Source organism: Ranitomeya imitator, chromosome 3 (genome assembly GCF_032444005.1).
Source record: "Ranitomeya imitator isolate aRanImi1 chromosome 3, aRanImi1.pri, whole genome shotgun sequence".
Classification (NCBI taxonomy): Eukaryota; Metazoa; Chordata; class Amphibia; order Anura; family Dendrobatidae; genus Ranitomeya; species Ranitomeya imitator.
In genome coordinates, this window is record NC_091284.1 from 91,903,599 (window position 1) to 91,924,700 (window position 21,102).

At 43.9% G+C, this 21,102-nt stretch overlaps 1 protein-coding gene across 3 annotated transcripts in view; it reads right to left on the reverse strand.

Annotated features, from left to right (window-relative positions):
* Positions 1-21,102, reverse strand: part of LOC138672777 (active breakpoint cluster region-related protein) — a 423,730-nt gene that overhangs the window by 301,412 nt on the left and 101,216 nt on the right. Inside the window, exon 1 of one of the 3 annotated variants that reach the window (XM_069761128.1) lies at positions 16,396-16,526. The exons of the other annotated variants lie outside the window; for them this stretch is intronic. Within the exon in view, the coding sequence (XP_069617229.1) occupies positions 16,396-16,417 (22 nt within the window). The 5' untranslated portion in view covers positions 16,418-16,526. Of the gene's footprint in view, positions 1-16,395; positions 16,527-21,102 lie in introns of those variants that run through there. 3 annotated transcript variants of the gene reach the window in all.

The following is a 21,102-nucleotide window of genomic DNA, read 5'->3' on the forward strand; positions in this document are numbered from 1 at the left end:
AAAAGCATGAGGTAGATTTAAAGTCAGTGGAAAAAAAAAAATCCCATACCGATCAATAGCTTTTACTCCGTGAGCGCACAATACTTCGTGCACACTCCAGGCCTTATTGTATAACCATCAGCAAAAGAGCCGGACCACCGAGGACTCGCTGCTGTCTTCAGATGAGGAATTCTTTAGGCTCGTTACACACACAAGACCATCAGACACTCAGGCTATATTCACATGGTCAGTTTTTGCTTTTTTTATGCAAAGTTTAAAGTGTGTTTAAGTTGATTACAAAAAGAAGGTTTGGATTAGTTTTTGCTGCGTTTTTATCATTGTACATTTGTCTCTTGTGCATGCTCATAGTTTAGTGCCTAAAAAATAACCTGATTCAACTTCATCAGGTTTCGCCGCCAAAAAAGCTGATACTTGCGTTTTTTGCACTACCCATTACTTTTAATGGGTGAAAAATGCTGAAAAAGGCTGAAAGTAGTGACATGATGCATTTTGCTCTTTGACGAAACAGTCAGAGGAAAAAAAGAAAGAAAAAAAAAGTGTGTGCATGAGATCTCTGAAATGTAAAACTTTACTGGTACTGTGAAACAGATGAAAATTTACATTAAAAAACGGTGCAAAAAATGCTGCAAAAACGCAACGTGTGAACATAGCCGTAGACTCCAATTAATCAAAGGAATTTTGATAGCATTCTTGAGTAAATTACTTTGACAAGTCAGAGTTGTGACAAAGTCAAAAGTGGCAAAATGTTTATGCAACAGTTTCCCCTAGCTCCCCCAAAATGGGCACAGCTGTGGTGGAATGGGTGCGCAGCGGGGAACAAGTTGTGACGAGGCTAAAGCCACTCATCAGACACTACTTTTCATGAATCAGGAGAAAAAACTAAGAGAAAATCACTGGTCTTAATGAATCGGGGCCTAAGGATATTATTACTAAAGCTTTTTTTGGGTAATTTTTGCTGGGGCTCTGGGGCAGTCGCTTTTGTTCTTTTCTTCCTTTTATGTATAAAATAGAGAGCGTCATCCAAGTGGATGCCACCTGAAAAATGTCACTTCTAGGGTTTAAAAAAAAGCTAAAAAAAACTTGAACATATGAACAGCAAGTCGTGTTTAAAATTCAATGCCCACGTTAACTCTTTTCAGAGTTTCTTTAGCACTTTTTCAAACGGGTTACGGAGCGTACCCACCTGAAAGCAACCAGTCACTGCACAAATCTGACTTTTTTGGCCTCCTCTAGACGTCCATTTTCCACATATGTGATCTAGCCATGGTTTCACAGATAACACATAAACCCGTTATAATCTATGGTGCAGTTCACATCTGTGTTATGTGGGTGTTTGCAAACTGTGTGCGCAGACAAGAAAAAAAAAATCTTGGCGATGTCTCAGTTTTTGATGATTTGCTTTGAAGGAAAATCATCCATTCAAGTCTATGGATCTGTGAAGCAATGACTGACTGCTCACATCATCAGTGTGTACTCCATTAATTCTGTAATGGGGTAGGAGAAGACTTGCAATTTTTGGGGGGCATACAAGAAATTCACTGATAGCAAGAATGGACAAACTCACCAAACACTTTTCGTTTTCCGTTTCCAAACACTAAAATGCTGCTGTGATCAGTGCGAGACCAGTCTCTTGTATCCACCCCAAACATGTGGTGGGCACATTCGCCATTCAGGTGCAGTGGATGCCACCCAGGACTCTGTTCACATTTTGGTTCGTTTTTTGCTTGTTTTTTGCTTCCAAAAATGGTATAGCTCAAAAGCACTACGTACCTGACATCCATTAGAGACTGAAGCCTTCTACACCCCCAATACATAGTAGTGTTCAAAATAACAGTGTGTTCAAAAACATGAGCTAATCACAAAATCTTTATACTATTTTTTATTTCCATGTATTGGGAACATTGTACATTGTTTTCTATTTCAAAATATGAAGAGAAATGTATATAATTTTTTAACTACGGTATATACTCGGCTATAAGCCGACCAGAGTATAAGCAGAGACCCCTAATTTTGCCACAAAAAACTGGGAAAACTTAAAGGGACACTGTCACCTGGATTTGGAGGGAACAATCTTCAGCCATGGAGGCGGGGTTTTGGGGTTTTTGATTCACCCTTTCCTTACCCGTTGGCTGCATGCTGGCTGCAATATTGGATTGAAGTTCATTCTCTGTCCTCCGTAGTACATGCCTGCACAAGGCAATCTTGCACAGCGCAGGCATGTACTATGGAGGACAGAGAATGAACTTCAATCCAATATTGCAGCCAGCATGCAGCCAGCGGGTAAGGAAAGGGTGAATCAAACACCCGAAAACCCCGCCTCCATGGCTGAAGATTGTTCCCTCCAAATCCAGGTGACAGTGTCCCTTTAATGACTCGAGCATAAACCTAGGGTGGGAAATGCAGCAGCTACTGGTAAATGTCAAAAATAAAAACAGATACCAATAAAAGTAAAATTAATTGAGACATCAGTAGGTTAAGTGTTTTTGAATATCCATATTGAATCAGGAGCCCCATATAATGCTCCATACAGTTCATAATGGGCCCCAAAAGATGCTCCATACAGTTCATGATGGGCCTCATCAGATGCTCCATAATAAAATATGCCCCATATAATGCTGCACAAAGGTTAATAATGGCCCCATGAGATGCTCCATAGACACATTTGCCCCATACAATGCTGCATAAAGGTTGATGGCCCCATAAGATGCTCCACAGATTATGCCCCATAAGATGCTCCATAGATTATGCCCCATAAGATGTTCCATAGATTATGACCCATTAGATGTTCCATAGATTATGCCCCATAAGATGCTTCATAGATTATGTCCCATAAAATGCTCCGTAGATTATGCCCCATTAGATGTTCCATAGATTATGCCCCATTAGATGCTCCATAGATTATGCCCCATAAGATGCTTCATAGATTATGTCCCATAAAATGCTCCATAGATTATGCCCCATATGCTGTGAATAAAATAAAAAAATCACATACTCACCACTTGTCGCTCAGGCCCCCGGCACTTGCGATATTCACCTTCCCCGTTCCACCGCTGCACGCTGCTCTGTCTTTCGGCTCTCTGACTGTTCAGGCGGGTGCCCGGAGACCATCGGACATACAGGGACCACGCCAGGAGCAGGAGAGTATGTGACATCCGCCGCTCCCCCTCCCCCCCCCCCCCCCCCCCCGACTCCCTGGGATAACTCGACTCGACTATAAGCAGAGAGGGGCACTTTCAACCTAAAAAAAATGGGCTGAAAATCTCGGCTAAAACTCGAGTATATACGGTACTTTACAAAAAAACAACAAAAAATGAACATTGAGCTGTTCTAAATAATAGCAGGGTCTGCATTTGTCTTTGCAAACTCACAATATGTACTATTTTGTCGATTTAGCATTCCTGTGGATCAGTAACCTAATATTTAGTTGATACCCATAGTTTTTTGGGGGGGGGTGGGTTTAGAACTGCTTCACATCTATGTTACATAGAGTGAACTAACGTCTGGCTACATCCCACAATTCTTTGGCAATTGTTGGCTTTGCCTCAGAAACGGTATTTTTAGCCCCTTAATGACTGGAGGCATTTTCAATTTTGTGTTTTTCGTTTTTTTGCTCCCCTTCTTCCCAAAGCTTTTTTTTCCGTCAATACACTGTGTTCCAAATTATTATGAAAATTAGATTTAAGTGTCATAAAGATTTAATTGTTTTGTTTTTTTAAATAAACTCATGGATGGTATTGTGTCTCAGGGCTCAATGGATCACTGAAATCAATCTTAAACACATGTGATAATTAGTTTTCCTGGTGATTCAAAATAAAGGAAAACTACTTAAATATGATGTTCCACATTATTAAGCAGGCCACAGTTTTCAAGTAACATGGGAAAGAAAAAGGATCTCTGCTCCCTAAAAGCATCAAATAGTGTAATGCCTATGTCAAGGGATGAAAACATTAGATATTTCCCTAAAAGTTAAGCGTTATCATTGTACTGTTAAGAGATTTGTGGCTGATTCTGAGCACAGACAGAGTTCGTGCTGATAAAGGCATAATGAGGAAGGTTTCTGCCACACAAATTCATGGGATTAAGAGAGCAGTTGCCAAAATACCATTACAAAGCAGCAAACAGTTATTTGAAGCTGCTGGTGCCTCTGGAGTCCCTCGAACCTCAAGGTGTAGGATCCTTCAAAGGCTTGCTGTGGTGCATAAACCTAATATTCAGCCACCATTAAACAGTTTTCACAAGCAGAAATGGTTAAAGTGGGCCCAGACATACATGAACACTAATTTCCAAATAGTCTTGTTTACTGATGAGTGTCAAGCAACCCCGGATGGTCCAGATCAGTGGTCCCCAACTCCAGGCCTCGAGGGCCGCCAACAATGCAGGTTTTCAGGATTTCCTTAGTATTGCACAGGGGTTGGAATCATCACCTGTGCAGATGATCACATTACCACCGATGCAATACTAAAGAAATCCTGAAAACCTGCACTGTTGGCGGCCCTCGAGGCCTGGAGTTGGGGACCCCTGGTCCAGATGGATGGAGAAGTGGATGGTTGGTGGATTGCCACCATGTCCCAACAAGGCTGCGACATCAGCAAGGAGGTGGAGGAGTCACATTTTGGGCCTGAATCACGGGGAAACAGCTGGTAGGACACTTTAAGGTTCCTAAAGGTGTGAAAATGACCTCTGCAAAGTATGTAGAGATTCTGACTGACAACTTTCTTCCATGGTCTAAAAAGCAGAAATGTGCCTTCAGGAGCAAAATCATCTTCATGCATGACAATGCACCATCTCATGCTGCAAAGAATACCTCTGAGTCATTGGCTGCTATGGGCATAAAAAGGAGATAAACTCATGGTGTGGCCACCATCTTCCCCTGACCTCAACCCTATAGAGAACCTTATTAGACTGACTGTCATTAGCACTGACCATTTAGGAAAATCTGAGAAAAATATAATTTGCATAATAATTTGGAACACAGTGTATGGCCATGTGAGGGCTTGTTTTTTTGCGGGACGAGTTGTACTTTTGAATACCACCATTGGTTTTACCATATCATGTACTGGAAAACGGGAAAAAAAAATTCCAAGTGCGGTGAAATTGCAAAAAAAGCGAAATCCCACAGTTGTTTTTTCTTACCATGTTCACTAAATGCTAAAACTGACCAGCCATTATGATTCTCCAGGTCATTACGAGTTCATAGACACCAAACATGTCTAGGTTCTTTTTTTATTTAAGTGGTGAAAAAAAAAAAAACTTTGGTAAAACAAAAAATGGCATTTTAAACGACTTGTAGAGTGTTCATTTTTCATGATCTCGGGTTGGGGGAGGGCTTATATTTTGCGTACCAATCTGACGTTTTTATTGATAACATTTTGCTGTAGATACAATCTTTTGATCGCCTGTTATTGCATTTAATTCCAATGTAGCGGCGACCAAAAAAAAAATGTAATTCTGACATTTGAAAAAAAAAATGTTCTCGTTACGCCGTTTACCGATTCTATCCTTTTTTATATTGATAGATAGAATGATTCTGAATGTTGTGATACCAAATATGTGTAAGTTTGCTTTTTTTCATTGTTTTCTTTTGAACGGGGAGAAAAAGGGGTGATTTGAACTTTTAGATATATGTTTTTTTTTAAATTATTATTATTTTTTTTTTTTTTACTTTTTACACGCTTCAATAGTCTCCATCGTAGAGTAGAAGCTGCAGTACTTTGATTGGCTCTGCTACATACAGCAGGACAGCCTATCATTGTCAGCACTTCTTTATAAGTTTTAGGGCAGGTTTCCAAGCGGCGTATTCTGAGCGGTTTGGAAGCAGCGGACACCCGCCCCCCGTCCAAAGTGCTGCCGACTTTTGTACGCACGGTGATTCCGCATGTGTTCATTGATCCGTGCGGAATCACCGCATCCTACACATAAGACGGTGCGATTTATCTTGCGGAAACTGAGCGTCTCCGCAAGATAAGTAGACATGCTGCGGTCTGGAAAGACGCGCCGCATGTGCGTATACGCAGGTCTACTGCCTACGTGTTTGCACGTATAGTGGAGATGGGATTTCATAAAATCCCCTCCACTATGCAGTAACATCTGGATGCTGCGTATCCAATCCGCAGCAAATACGCCATGTGGAAACATACCCTTACCCTCTCCAATCAACTTTTTAATCATAGTACGCTGTTCTTCTGAACAATGTCTTGAACGACCTATATTTCTCAGGCTTTCCAGAAGAAATTTATGTAAAACATGTCCTGGCTTCACCCTTTAATAATGGTCACCTGATTGACACGTGTTTCTTCACAGAATGATTGACCTCACTAATTGATCTCCACACTGCGATTATCATGACCACACCACTTTTCAATTAATTATTCTAATACACAGACTCAAAAACCTGCATGAATGCAGAGCCTGATGGTTTTCTTAGAATCTATGACACCAACTGGTAAATTGTCTGACATGTGGAAATTTAATTTATACCAAAGACACTGATTAATCTGGTTAGTCATATTGGACTGCTATTATTTTGAGCACTAGTGTATAGGCCTACGGTAGGATACATTAGACTTCGACTTCCACAGTGGAAATGGGACTGCAGTTTTTAGTGTATGGAAGACTCTATATTGCCCCTCTGTACAAGAAGGTTTAGCAGATTGTGCTCCGCTACATGCGGTAGTAAGAATTGTACCGCCAGCCCCAGCATATTTCAGATATCCGATCGCGGCCTGCGTTCAGTGCATGGTGGACTAGGTGCAGGCGTATGGAGCTTCCCTGCAAAACGCAGAGTAAAAATAAAATATTAACAGAATATAACCATTATTGAGTCTTTAGAAAAACATTAAAGTCTGACATGATGAGGCCACAAAAAAAATTCACATCAACTGACGCGTTTTAAGCATGTAAAAAAAAAAATTCTTTACCTTGAAAGACGATATAGACCATCCTGAAAAACACCATAGAGACCCATGTGTCCCAGTCCTCACGCCCAGCCAACACACAAGGATTTCCATGGTATTGCACAGGTGATGGAGTTATGATCACGGCATCAGAAATTGCCAGTGTTTCTCTCACCTGCGGAATACTAAGGAGTCCGGAAAACATGATCTGTTGGGAGGACCGCAATTTCGGAAATCTGTGATATATAGACTGTCTTGCAAATTAACTACATCAGTTGGTTTATTTAAAAATTATATATTTTGAAGACAAAGGTAATATCGTTTCAAAAGGATAGTCTTAAAGGGGTTGTTAATTCCTTAAAAGTCCACCAATAAATCTAAAATGCCAAAACAAATCCCGATCTCTCAGTGCTCATGTTGCATATAGTGCACCAGGCTCCATACGTCCATCTGGACAAACAAGGAAGTAGAGCCCGAATCTGGATTTCCTGCTAGGTCAAGACATACACATGACCACTGCAGCCAATCACAGGCTGCAGCAGTGGCATGTAGATCATGAGTGCGGCCAGGGCTTATATATACAGTATGTAAGCAAAGAGGTTAATGAAGAAGCAAAGGAAAGATGAGCAGAATGAGATCTTGTGTTTGTGTGATAAGCCGTGGGAGGACTATAATTATTTTCAAAGAACTCCTGCGGGCGAGATACTGAGTTAACTGTTTAGAGAAAGAGCAATGAAATATGGAATGGTAGAAAGAATGACAGTACTTCTACATAATGCCCAGCATGTGTGAGCACGACGAGCGCCCCCATGCTGCGCAGTCAGCAGTCTGCCATACAACAGACGTCTGATCCTTCTACATATAAAACAGGTAAAGCAGGGAGTCCGATCGGGCAATTTAGTCCCAGATTACGGGAATTTCTTTAAAAGCAAAAAGATTGAGTCCCCTAACTCCAAGATCACATGTAGCTTATGGCTTGTGATGGAAATAATGCGCCATCACAGGCCTTCTGCTGACATTACATGGGATTCCACGGCTATTTATAGGAGCGGCTTTTCTTTGAATAGGGGGGAACCTGACAGCACATTTTTTTACATATGGAAATAGTAGGCTGTATATAAGTATGGCAGTATAGGTATTTGTTTCAAAATAAAACAAATACACTTTTTTTTTGCAGAGAACCAATGTGGCAGCCATGGGAGATCTAGTGCCAAATCAGGCTGGAAGTGCACTGGGGTGAGTCAATGCACTTAATGCAGTACATGTACACTGACACCGCCCCTTCTCACAATAGCACTTGCAGTCTGATTCACATATGGCTTCTACACTAGATTTCCTATGACTGGCACATTGGATCCATATAAAAAATGTATTTTTATTTTGAGACAACAAGTGCCCATATAGCCATACTACTACATCCATATGTAAAAGTGTGCTGATAGGTTGCTCCTGTACAATAGTTCCCCTCAGGCTAAGGCTGCATTCACAGATCTGTGCTATTCACAGGACGTCCGCGGGGCTCCTGAACCAAATTCAACAGCCTCACTGGCTGGCATATATGAGGCAAGTTCAGGTCAGGAGACCTACGGCCAAGCCGTCCATCCAAGTCCATACTCGATCCAATCCATCCCATCTGTCCATCACCATGGCACACAGATGCATGAGGCCGGCCTAAGTGAATCAGATCAAACACCTGTATCTTCTTCTCTGTGATGAGATCTCCCTCCCATCAGCTGCTCTCACCGGTGACTAAGAGCCTCCATGTATCTGCATGTACAGATGGCAGCAGTCATTAATGAGGGGTGTGAGAGGCGGAGAAAACCCCACGATCATATGTATAGCGAACTCTATAAGTCCTTTTAATTCCGTCTATGCCACAATATATTTTTTTGCATTTGGTCTCGTACTGCAACAGTACCTGGGTATTTCAGCACTGGCAATACCGGGATACATAGTTAGTAAGGTCGGAAAGGAAAGAAAAAAAAATCTAATCTAAGAATCATACCATACCGCTAAAGAGAAAGACAAAAACTACCCAAGTAATATATGTTTGGCCATACGAGTCCTTTCTGAAATTAGAGAAAGCAGAGTGACACATTTCAAACTTTCAAGGATTTATCACCAGACTGCATTAAAGCATAATAAAATACATAAAGCCCAACAACATAGCTGAAATAATGTAAAGGTTTAAAAGGATTGTTTCTGGATCCTATCTGCTGGAGCACACAGTTCCTCCTGCCTCCCTCAGGATCCTATCTGCAGGAGCACACAGCTCCCCCTGCCTCCTTCCAGATCCTATCTGAAGGAGCACACAGCTCCCCTGACTCCCTCAGGATACTATCTGCAGGAGCACACAGCTCCCCCTGCCTCCTTCCGGATCCTATCTGCAGGAGCACACAGCTCCCCCTGCCTCCTTCCGGATCCTATCTGAAGGAGCACACAGCTCCTCCTTCAGGATCCTATCTGAAGGAGCACACAGCTCCTCCTTCAGGATCCTATCTGCAAGAGCACACAGCTCCTCCTTCAGAATCCTATCTGCAGGAGCACACAGCTCCTCCTTCAGGATCCTATCTGCAGGAGCACACAGCTCCCCCTGCCTCCTTCCGGATCCTATCTGAAGGAGCACACAGCTCCTCCTTCAGGATCCTATCTGAAGGAGCACACAGCTCCTCCTTCCAGATCCTATCTGCAGGAGCACACAGCTCCTCCTTCAGGATCCTATCTGCAGGAGCACACAGCTCCTCCTTCAGGATCCTATCTGCAGGAGCACACAGCTCCTTCTTCAGGATCCTATCTGCAGGAGCACACAGCTCCTCCTTCAGGATCCTATCTGCAGGAGCACACAGCTCCTCCTTCAGGATCCTATCTGCAGGAGCCCACAGCTCCTCCTTCAGGATCCTATCTGCAGGAGCACACAGCTCCTCCTTCAGGATCCTATCTGCAGGAGCACACAGCTCCTCCTTCAGGATCCTATCTGCAGGAGCACACAGCTCCTCCTTCAGGATCCTATCTGCAGGAGCACACAGCTCCTCCTTCAGGATCCTATCTGCAGGAGCACACAGCTCCTCCTTCAGGATCCTATCTGCAGGAGCACACAGCTCCTCCTTCAGGATCCTATCTGCAGGAGCACACAGCTCCTCCTTCAGGATCCTATCTGCAGGAGCACACAGCTCCCCCTTCTCCTTCAGGATCCTATCTGCAGGAGCACACAGCTCCCCCTCCTCCTTCAGGATCCTATCTGCATGAGCACACAGCTCCCCCTCCTCCTTCAGGATCCTATCTGCAGGAGCACACAGCTCCTCCTTCAGGATCCTATCTGCAGGAGCACACAGCTCCTCCTTCAGGATCCTATCTGCAGGAGCACACAGCTCCTCCTTCAGGATCCTATCTGCAGGAGCACACAGCTCCTCCTTCAGGATCCTATCTGCAGGAGCACACAGCTCCTCCTTCAGGATCCTATCTGCAGGAGCCCACAGCTCCTCCTTCAGGATCCTATCTGCAGGAGCACACAGCTCCTCCTTCAGGATCCTATCTGCAGGAGCACACAGCTCCTCCTTCAGGATCCTATCTGCAGGAGCACACAGCTCCTCCTTCAGGATCCTATCTGCAGGAGCACACAGCTCCTCCTTCAGGATCCTATCTGCAGGAGCACACAGCTCCTCCTTCAGGATCCTATCTGCAGGAGCACACAGCTCCCCCTTCTCCTTCAGGATCCTATCTGCAGGAGCACACAGCTCCCCCTCCTCCTTCAGGATCCTATCTGCATGAGCACACAGCTCCCCCTCCTCCTTCAGGATCCTATCTGAAGGAGCACACAGCTCCCCTTCCTCCTTCAGGATCCTATCTGCAGGAGCACACAGCTCCCCCTCCTCCTTCAGGATCCTATCTGCAGGAGCACACAGCTCCCCCTCCTCCTTCAGGATCCTATCTGCAGGAGCACACAGCTCCCCCTGCCTCCTTCCAGATCATATCTGCAGGAGCACACAGCTCCTCCTTCAGGATCCTATCTGCAGGAGCACACAGCTCCTCCTTCAGGATCCTATCTGCAGGAGCACACAGCTCCTTCTTCAGGATCCTATCTGCAGGAGCACACAGCTCCTCATTCAGGATCCTATCTGCAGGAGCACACAGCTCCTCCTTCCGGATCCTATCTGCAGGAGCACACAGCTCCCCCTGCCTCCTTCCGGATCCTATCTGAAGGAGCACACAGTTCCTCCTGCCTCCCTTAGGATCCTATCTGCAGGAGCACACAGCTCCCCCTGCCTCCTTCAGGATCCTATCTGCAGGAGCACACAGCTCCCCCTCCTCCTTCAGGATCCTATCTGCAGGAGCACACAGCTCCTCCTTCAGGATCCTATCTGCAGGAGCACACAGCTCCTCCTTCAGGATCCTATCTGCAGGAGCACACAGCTCCTCCTTCAGGATCCTATCTGCAGGAGCACACAGCTCCTCCTTCAGGATCCTATCTGCAGGAGCACACAGCTCCTCCTTCAGGATCCTATCTGCAGGAGCACACAGCTCCTTCTTCAGGATCCTATCTGCAGGAGCACACAGCTCCCCCTCCTCCTTCAGGATCCTATCTGCCGGAGCACACAGCTCCCCCTCCTCCTTCAGGATCCTATCTGCAGGAGCACACAGCTCCCCCTCCTCCTTCAGGATCCTATCTGCAGGAGCACACAGCTCCACCTTCCTCCTTAAGGATCCTATCTGCAGGAGCACACAGCTCCCCAGCCTCCTTCAGGATCCTATCTGCAGAAACACACAGCTCCTCCTTCAGGATCCTATCTGCAGGAGCACAAAGCTCCTCCTTCAGGATCCTATCTGCAGGAGCACACAGCTCCTCCTTCCGGATCCTATCTGCAGGAGCACACAGCTCCCTTCCTCCTTCAGGATCCTGTCTGCAGGAGCACACAACAATCAACAACTATGCTTTACTTACCCTGCCCGGCTCAAACAGCGCCGATTCTCCACCGCTGCTCCCAGTGTTTATTGTCTGCAGCGCTGATGTCACGTCAACAGTGCTGCAGCCAGTCAGTGATCTAAGCAGCTGTGAGCGGCACGTGACAACTCCAACGGTAGAGCCGCTGAGCTCATTTATTGTCTAAGGCAGTGTCAACGTGATATCAGTGCTGCAGACGATAGCAGACCCTGGGAGCAGCGGTGGAAACTAGTGCTGTACCAGGGGAGGGTGAGGAAAGTAATTTTTTAATGATTTTACTACTAAAAGCTTATAGGAAAAAGGGGAAAATCTCTTAAAGACTAACCCTACAACACTAATGTATCTACAACAAGGTACTGCTTTACAGAAGATGACCAGTGAGGGGCGCCCAACTCAACTGCGTATAGCCTCTAAGGAGATGTACAGAAATCTAACCCTTTCTCTGCAGTCATACACCCACCTGAAATGTTACCGCCAGAAGGCAAAGATAAGTGTGATCTCCAGAGCAACATCCGCTATCATTACATAAAGCATGCGTTACATTGCAGCTATCTCTCTGGGGATTGGGGCTTTACTAAATCAAAACTCATGATGGAAACATTCACAAATCAGATCACGGTGAGAGTTTGTATACATAAACACAGATTATATAAACATTATATATATATATATATATACATACATATATATACATATACATATATATACATATACATATATATACATATACATATATATACATATACATATATATACATATACATATATATACATATACATATATATACATATACATATATATACATATACATATATATACATATACATATATATACATATACATATATATACATATACATATATATACATATACATATATATACATATACATATATATACATATACATATATATACATATACATATATATACATATACATATATATACATATACATATATATACATATACATATATATACATATACATATATATACATATACATATATATACATATACATATATATACATATACATATATATACATATACATATATATACATATACATATATATACATATACATATATATACATATACATATATATACATATACATATATATACATATACATATATATATATATATATATATATATACATACATACATATATATATATACATACATACATACATACACACACACATATACACATACACATTCATAATATAACTATTACAGTTATTCACACATGCATACGTAATAACACATACATAGACATACGCACATTAAATGTTCATAAATATATATATATATACACACACACATATATACACATTATATATATATATATATATATATATATATATATATATATATATTATATAAAATCACACAGTAATTCACACTTTATACAGTAAAAGATCAGCAGTTTGACAATAAATGGCTTCACCCAACCACTAACCGTGAGTGGAGTAATGGTTTTGGTGTTATCATTCATATTCTCTGAAAGAAGGCCAAGAAATAAAAATTTCTGCCGGGATATGTAAACTTTTGAGCACAACTGTACATATATTCTATACACACACGTGTGCACACACACACACACATTACACAAACATGCACGCGCACACACACATTACCCATACATGTGCACACACACACTACATATACATGCGAACGTGCACACATGCACGCAGACACATTACACACACATTCCACATACATGCGCGCACACATTACACATATATACCTGTACACAGACAGCTAAATATACTTTATTTGTGAGTGTTTATTTGCCCTCATTTTCTTGTATCTATATGGATCCACACATGAAACTATATTACACATCGATAGATCTATATAAAAGCCTACAATGCTGTGTACAGGCAATCTCTTGCAGGACCTCCCTCTATGATATATAGATACAGTACAGACCAAACGTTTGGACACCTTCTCATTCAAAGATTTTTCTGTATTTTCATGATTATGAAAATTGTACATTCACACTGAAGTCATCAAAACTATGAATTAAGTATATAATTTCACATGTGTTAACAAAAAAGTGTGAAACAATTGAAATTATGTCTTATATTCTAGGTTCTTCAAAGTAGCCACCTTTTGCTTTGATGACTGCCTTGCACACTCTTGGCATTCTCTTGATGAGCTTCAAGAGGTAGTCACCGGGAATGGTTTTCACTTCACAGGTGTGCCCTGTCAGGTTTAATAAGTGGGATTTCTTGCCTTATAAATGGGGTTGGGACCATCAGTTGTGTTGTGCAGAAGTCTGGTGGATACACAGCTGATAGTGCTACTGAACAGACTGTTAGAATTTGTATTATGGCAAGAAAAAAGCAGCTAAGTAGAGAAAAACGAGTGGCCATCATTACTTTAAGAAATGAAGGTCAGTCAGTCCGAAAAATTGGGAAAACTTTGAAAGTGTCCCCACGTGCAGTGGCAAAAACCATCAAGCGCTACAAAGAAACTGGCTCACATGAGGACCGCCCCAGGAAAGGAAGACCAAGAGTCACCTCTGCTTCTGAGGATAAGTTTATCCGAGTCACCAGCCTCAGAAATCGCAGGTTAACAGCAGCTCAGATTAGAGACCAGGTCAATGCCACACACAGTTCTAGCAGCAGACACATCTCTACAACAACTGTTAAGAGGAGACTTTGTGCAGCAGGCGTTCATGGTAAAATAGGTGCTAGGAAACCCCTGTTAAGGACAGGCAACAAGCAGAAGACACTTGTTTGGGCTAAAGAACACAAGGAATGGACTTTAGACCAGTGGAAATCTGTGCTTTGGTCTGATGAGTCCAAATTTCAGATCTTTGGTTCCAACCACCGTGTCTTTGTGCGACACAGAAAAGGCGAACGGATTGACTCTACATGCCTGGTTCCCACCGTGAAGCATGGAGGAGGTGTGATGGTGTGTGGGTGCTTTGCTGGTGACACTGTTGGGGATTTATTCAAAATTGAAGGCATACTGAACCAGCATGGCTACCACAGCATCTTGCAGCGGCATGCTATTCCATCCGGTTTGTGTTTAATTGAACCATCATTTATTTTTCAACAGGACAATGACCCCAAACACACCTCCAGGCTGTGTAAGAGCTATTTGACCAAGAAGGAGAGTGATGGGGTGCTACACCAGATGACCTGGCCTCCACAGTCACCAGACCTGAACCCAATGAAGATGGTTTGAGGTGAGCTGGACCGCAGAGTGAAGGCAAAAGGGCCAACAAGTGCTAAGCATCTCTGGGAACTCCTTCAAGATTGTTGGAAAACCATTCCCGGGGACTACCTCTTGAAGCTCATCAAGAGAATGCCAAGACTGTCCAAAGCAGTCATCAAAGCAAAAGGTGGCTACTTTGAAGAACCTAGAATATAAGACATATTTTCAGTTTCACACTTTTTTGTTTAGTATATAATTCCACATGTGTTAATTCATAGCTTTGATGCCTTCAGTGTGAATGTACAATTTTCATACGGTGAACAAAAACATGAGCACTGCTATAGTGGTGCAGAGGTAGGATCCCACACCTTAATACCATAAATCTAAAAGAACCTGGCACTCAACTTCAATGCGTGTAGCTTGAAAATGTATTGCGTAGTACCAACAAAAAAACGTTTCGGTCTTTTCGACCTTCTTCAGTTATGTACTTAAAGGAAAATTGCGTGTCACTTCGTGCAAATTTCCAGTGGGTATGGTTAGAGTCACTGGGGTACCAGTGCCCTGCTCATGGGATGGGCGGAGAGCTGTATCCGTCCGGAGCTTGACACGGTGTCCATCGCTGGTCAGTGAATGTGATGGAGTGTTCTGTCAATTAGGACAATGTTATCTGTGTGTGTCAGATGGAAGTAGTATGGGAAAACAAAGATTGTCGTCACTCTGAGGAATAGCTGGTCAGAACCCCACACTGGAGGACGATAGCGGCAGGTCCTGTATGTGCTCGTCAGTTGTCAGACTAACCATGCTGCAGACACATGGAGATCTCCTCCTTCATACACGTCAATCAATACAAGTTGTCCAGAAGCACAAGACCCCTAGATTGGAGGGCATTGCGGACAGAGGCAAACACACAACTTTCCATGCAATGGGCATCAATAACAATGTAACGGACACAAAAAGACAAACATGCTAATCAGGGGACTGTGCCGCTAGTAAGCGTGGCCCTGTAGTGATACAATCACCATACATAGAGTGCTGCAAAACCTAAATAAAGTCACTGTTTATCATCCATGGGGAGGAGGGCACTGAGCGAGACGTCGCTCTCCACCAGGAATCAACCTGGAGAGACATAACTAGAGCACACTGACATGTATCATTAGCCAAGACAAGGAATGCTTCAGTCCCATCAACTCCAATTGATGCCATTGACTGAACAAAGATAAAGGGGACGGAGGAGAGGTCATCTCGGTATACCCGAAAAGAGCCTCCTAAATTGCAGGAGCGCAGATTTAGGAAAGGACCAGACAAGGTAAACAAATATCCCAAAGACTTCTCGGCATAGGGTTTTTCCAGGGCCAAGAAGAATCAGCAGCACATGCGGGGACCCCACTCACCCTGCTCCTGCAGCCACTCCATTAATTGTGCAGTGTGCGGCAGCTGCAAACTCCCCCAGTGCAATCCATCCAACCTCGTCACTGCAGCTCCCGCTGAGCCGTCACTTCATCTCCACTGCCACAACAGATCTGCGGGTAACAGAAGAGCTGGAGAGCAGTCCCCATCAGTGAGCGATAGGAGGGGAGGGGTGCTTGGGCCAGGAGCCGGTCAATTACCGGCACAGGGGGCTCTCTTGGGGATGCCTGTTAGTGTGCAGGGGCGGGGACCTCAGGGAGGAACGAAAAGGCTAGTGGAACTGTACATGATGGATATGGGAGCAGCACTATCTGATTCCACTTAACCATAGGGCAGAGACTGATTGTACTGCCTGGTTTACTCTCTCCAACAAAGCAACACAGATTCTCTGTCTAGTCAGCTGGCAGCATCCCAAAGATCTGCTATCATCAGACTACAGGGCAACATGCACCAGCGCTCGGAGCTCTCCATGGTCCTGACAGGACTGGGATGATGGTCAGCTCCTGAGATTACAGGGAAACCAGCCCCCAGCTAACTACCAGGGGAAGAAAGATCAAGTCTGACTGGCTGGAGACACCTGTCAAGAAACATCCAAAATCAGGACACACAAACCACAGGGTAAACTGTAGTGGCGACATCTCAAACCACGGCTACTTCTACGGGGCCATCAATAATGTACGCCAGACAAAATGCGGTTACAAGAGAATCTATCAGCAGATTTGTGCTATGTAATCTGAGGGCAGCATGAGATATGGGCTGAGACAGATTTCAGGGATGTGTAATAATATAATAATAATCTTTATTTTTATATAGCGCTAACATATTTCGCAGCGCTTTACAGTTTGCACACATTATCATCGCTGTCCCAGATGGGGCTCACAATCTAAATTCCCTATCAGTATGTCTTTGGAATGTGGGAGGAAACCGGAGTGCCCGGAGGAAACCCACGCAAACACGGAGAGAACATAGAAACTCTTTGCAGATGTTGTCCAAGGTGGGATTAGAACCCAGGACTCCAGCGCTGCAAGGCTGCTGTGCTAACCACTGCGCCACCGTGCTGCCCTAGTGTCACTTAGGTTGTGTACGGTTTCCATACAATTAATATTATCATCAGGAGATTATCACTACAGGACTACATGGCACATGGACCCTGGTCCGACCACACCGCCCCTCTGATAAGCACTACAATGTACATAGAGAGCTGCGGTGTGGGTGGGAGCTCGGCTACATCTAAAAACTAAGTATACCACAACTGCTGCAAACTAACTGATTCATCGCTGGAATCAGGGCCTCTTTTCCTACATCACGCTGCTCTCAGTTGACGTAGCAAAAACCTGATGACAGATTCCCTTTAAGCAATGAATACTGATAATATACTCAAACCAGCATCTGCATCCAACCTTATTCTGTTCCACCATTTTTACAGAAATGTCGCTTCAGATTTCTGTTGGCCTCCATTCTGTCTGTCCCGATAGAAGCTCAACAATTACATATAGATCAGAGGCTTCAGTAGACTTCCCCATCAGATCTTACTCCTTGGATACTTTTTAGCGCAGTTCAGTTTGGGCAAAGTTCTGCAGATCTCACGTAGTCTAAAGCTAGCTCTATACATTCGATAGCTGCTAGCCGAACTATCGCCCCCAAAAATGAGGTTCCCAAACATATTAGAAAGATGATCCCCTGAAACCAGCGGGTAAGGACAACTTATCTAAAGTTTATGGGAGCCTTTAGATATACCCCATCTCATTGTTGATTCAGGCTGTCGTTCCCAAAATGTTATACTTTAGACTCCATTTGCCATATTCACGCCCAGGGATAATTCGGGTACACATCTAAATAATATTTCAATCATTCAGACAGAAGCCCCTGTTGAACTGCTCAATGAAGAGCATAATATTTGGAAAGCCTCGATTTTCAGGAATGTTAGTCCAATTTGTATGACCAACTTCAGTGAAGGGGAATGTGGAGCTCGTTGGTATAAAGTAAAGGAGTACCGCAGTGGGGTCCAAAAGCACCCATGAGCCCATTAGTAATGCCACTCGTTACTGATGATTTGATGGAATAAGAATTTACAGTCAGAGGTTTTGGTTGCCTGATATATCGTTTCACGAAGAATGGACACACGAATGGACATCTGGGGAAAACTACCCTGGTGCAACACACGGAGCAAATTAATTTTGAGTCCAATTTTGAAGCGACGTCTGCAGTCAAACCAGAGGCTACAAAAATCAATATACACGTCATGTTGTATCCAATTATCTATGGAGGTGTCTGACAAAAACGCAATCAACTAAGCCAAGCATGGCCACTAAACACATCGGTATACTACAGAGATCAGTACTCCGGGGGATATGGATGTCATGTTCTGTAATATGGACGAACTCCAGTAAAGTCGCAGTCCTTTCCAGCAATGTCTAGATACAGGTATCCACTCTGTAGTTCAAGCCCCTATACTTTCATGCCATTATTGAAGTTGATCTATATTTTTTTTTTAAGGAGAAATTGAAATGTGACTTTTCCTGACAATCCACATTAGCAATCATGTGACATCGAATTAGGAGAACTGGTGTTAAATGTCAGACGTCAAGTCATGCCAAGTGTCACCCTGGGCACAGAGCCATCATTTAACAAAGCCCACATACAATAGGCTGAATCATCATCATGGCACCGCTCGATAACAGATGCCAGGGAAGGCTCTGTCCGCCACGTGTATGTGATGAATATGTACTGACTACATATCAAGCCACCCTACTGCAATCAGACTGGGATGCCTGCATTCAAAGAGTTAATTCAATCAGAGTAAAAATCTTTTCCCGGTCTCGGTGGAGGAGGCTGCTGGATGCTAATTGCATTGAGCTGCATTGTAAAATTGCATCATGCATGCTGGAGATACACAGATAGGTTAGCAGTGAACCCCGAACAGGATAGATATCTGTCAAACGCTGGCCCTCCCATAGCCTTTAATAGAGAGAACGATGGTAGAACTGGTGATTTTAATACACTGCTCAAAAAAATAAAGGGAACACAAACAACAAAATATAACTCCAAGTAAATCAAACTTCTGTGAAATCAAACTGTCCACTTAGGAAGCAACACTGATTGACAATCAACTTCACATGCTGTTGTGCAAATAGAATAGGCAACAGATGGACATTTTTTGGCAATTATCAAGACACCCTCAATAAAGGAGTGGTTCTGCAGGTGGGGACCACAGACCACATCTCAGTACCAATGATTTCTGGCTGATGTTTTGGTCACTTTTGAATGTTGGTTGTGCTTTCACACTCATGGTAGCATGAGACGGACTCTGCAACCCAAACAAGTGGCTCAGGTAATGCAGCTCATCCAGGATGGCACATCAATGCGAGCTGTGGCAAGAAGGTTTGCTGTGTCTGTCAGCGTAGTGTCCAGAGGCTGGAGGCGCTACCAGGAGACAGACCAATACACCAGGAGACATGGAGGGGGCCGTAGGAGGACAACAACCCAGCAGCAGGACCGCTACCTCAGCCTTTGTGCAAGGAGGAACAAGAGGAGCACTGCCAGAGCCCTGCAGAATGACCTCCAGCAGGCCACAAATGTGCATGTGTCTGCACAAACTGTTAGAAACCGACTCCAAGAGGATAGTCTGAGTACCCGACGTCCAAAGATGGGGGTTTTGCTCACAGCCCTACACCGTGCAGGACACTTGGCATTTGCCACAGAACACCAGGATTGGCAAATTTATCATTGGCGACCTGTGTTCTTCACAGATGAAAGCAGGTTCACACTGAGCACATGTGACAGACGTGACAGATTCTGAAGACGCCGTGAAGACGCCTGTCAGTAATGGTGTGGGGCGGCATTTCTTTGGAGGGCCGCACAGCCCTCCATGTGCTCGCCAGAGGTAGCCTGACTGCCATTAGGTACCGAGAGGAGATCTGCAGACCCATTGTGAGACCATATGCTGGTGCGGTTGGCCCTGGGTTTCTCCTAATGCAGGACAATGCCAGACCTCATGTGGCTGGCGTGTGTCAGCAGTTCCTGCAAGATGAAGGCATTGAAGCTATGGACTGGCCCGACCGTTCCCCAGACCTGAATCCGGTTGAGCAAATCTGGGACATCATGTCTCGCACCATCCACCAATGTCACGTTGCACCACAGACTGTCCAGGAGTTGGTGGATGCTTTAGTCCAGGTCTGGGCGGAGATCCCTCAGGAGAACATCCGCCGCCTCATCAGGAGCATGTCCAGGGGTTGTAGGGAGGTCATACAGGCAAGTGGAGGCCAAACACACAATACTGAGCTACTTTTCCTTGTCTTGAGGCATTTCCACTGAAGTTGGATCAGCCTGTAATTTGATTTTTCACTTTGATTTTCAGCATCATTCCAACTTCAGATTTCAGTGGGATATTAGTTGTGCTTTACGTTGATCATTTTTAGGTTTTATTTTTCTCAACACATTCCACTATGTAATGAATAAAGAGATTTACAACTGGAATGTTTCATTCAGTGATATCTAGGATGTGGGATTTTAGTGTTCCCTTTATTTTTTTGAGCAGTGTATAAATCTTAGGGTTTCCCTAAAAAAGGTGCAGAAAAGCATGAATAGCTGCACTTTGCAGTAATGATATGAGGATGTTGCTATACACATTACACAAATGTCAGACAAACTTGCACAGCAGGAGGATTTGAGCAGAGGGACATAAGTTTTAC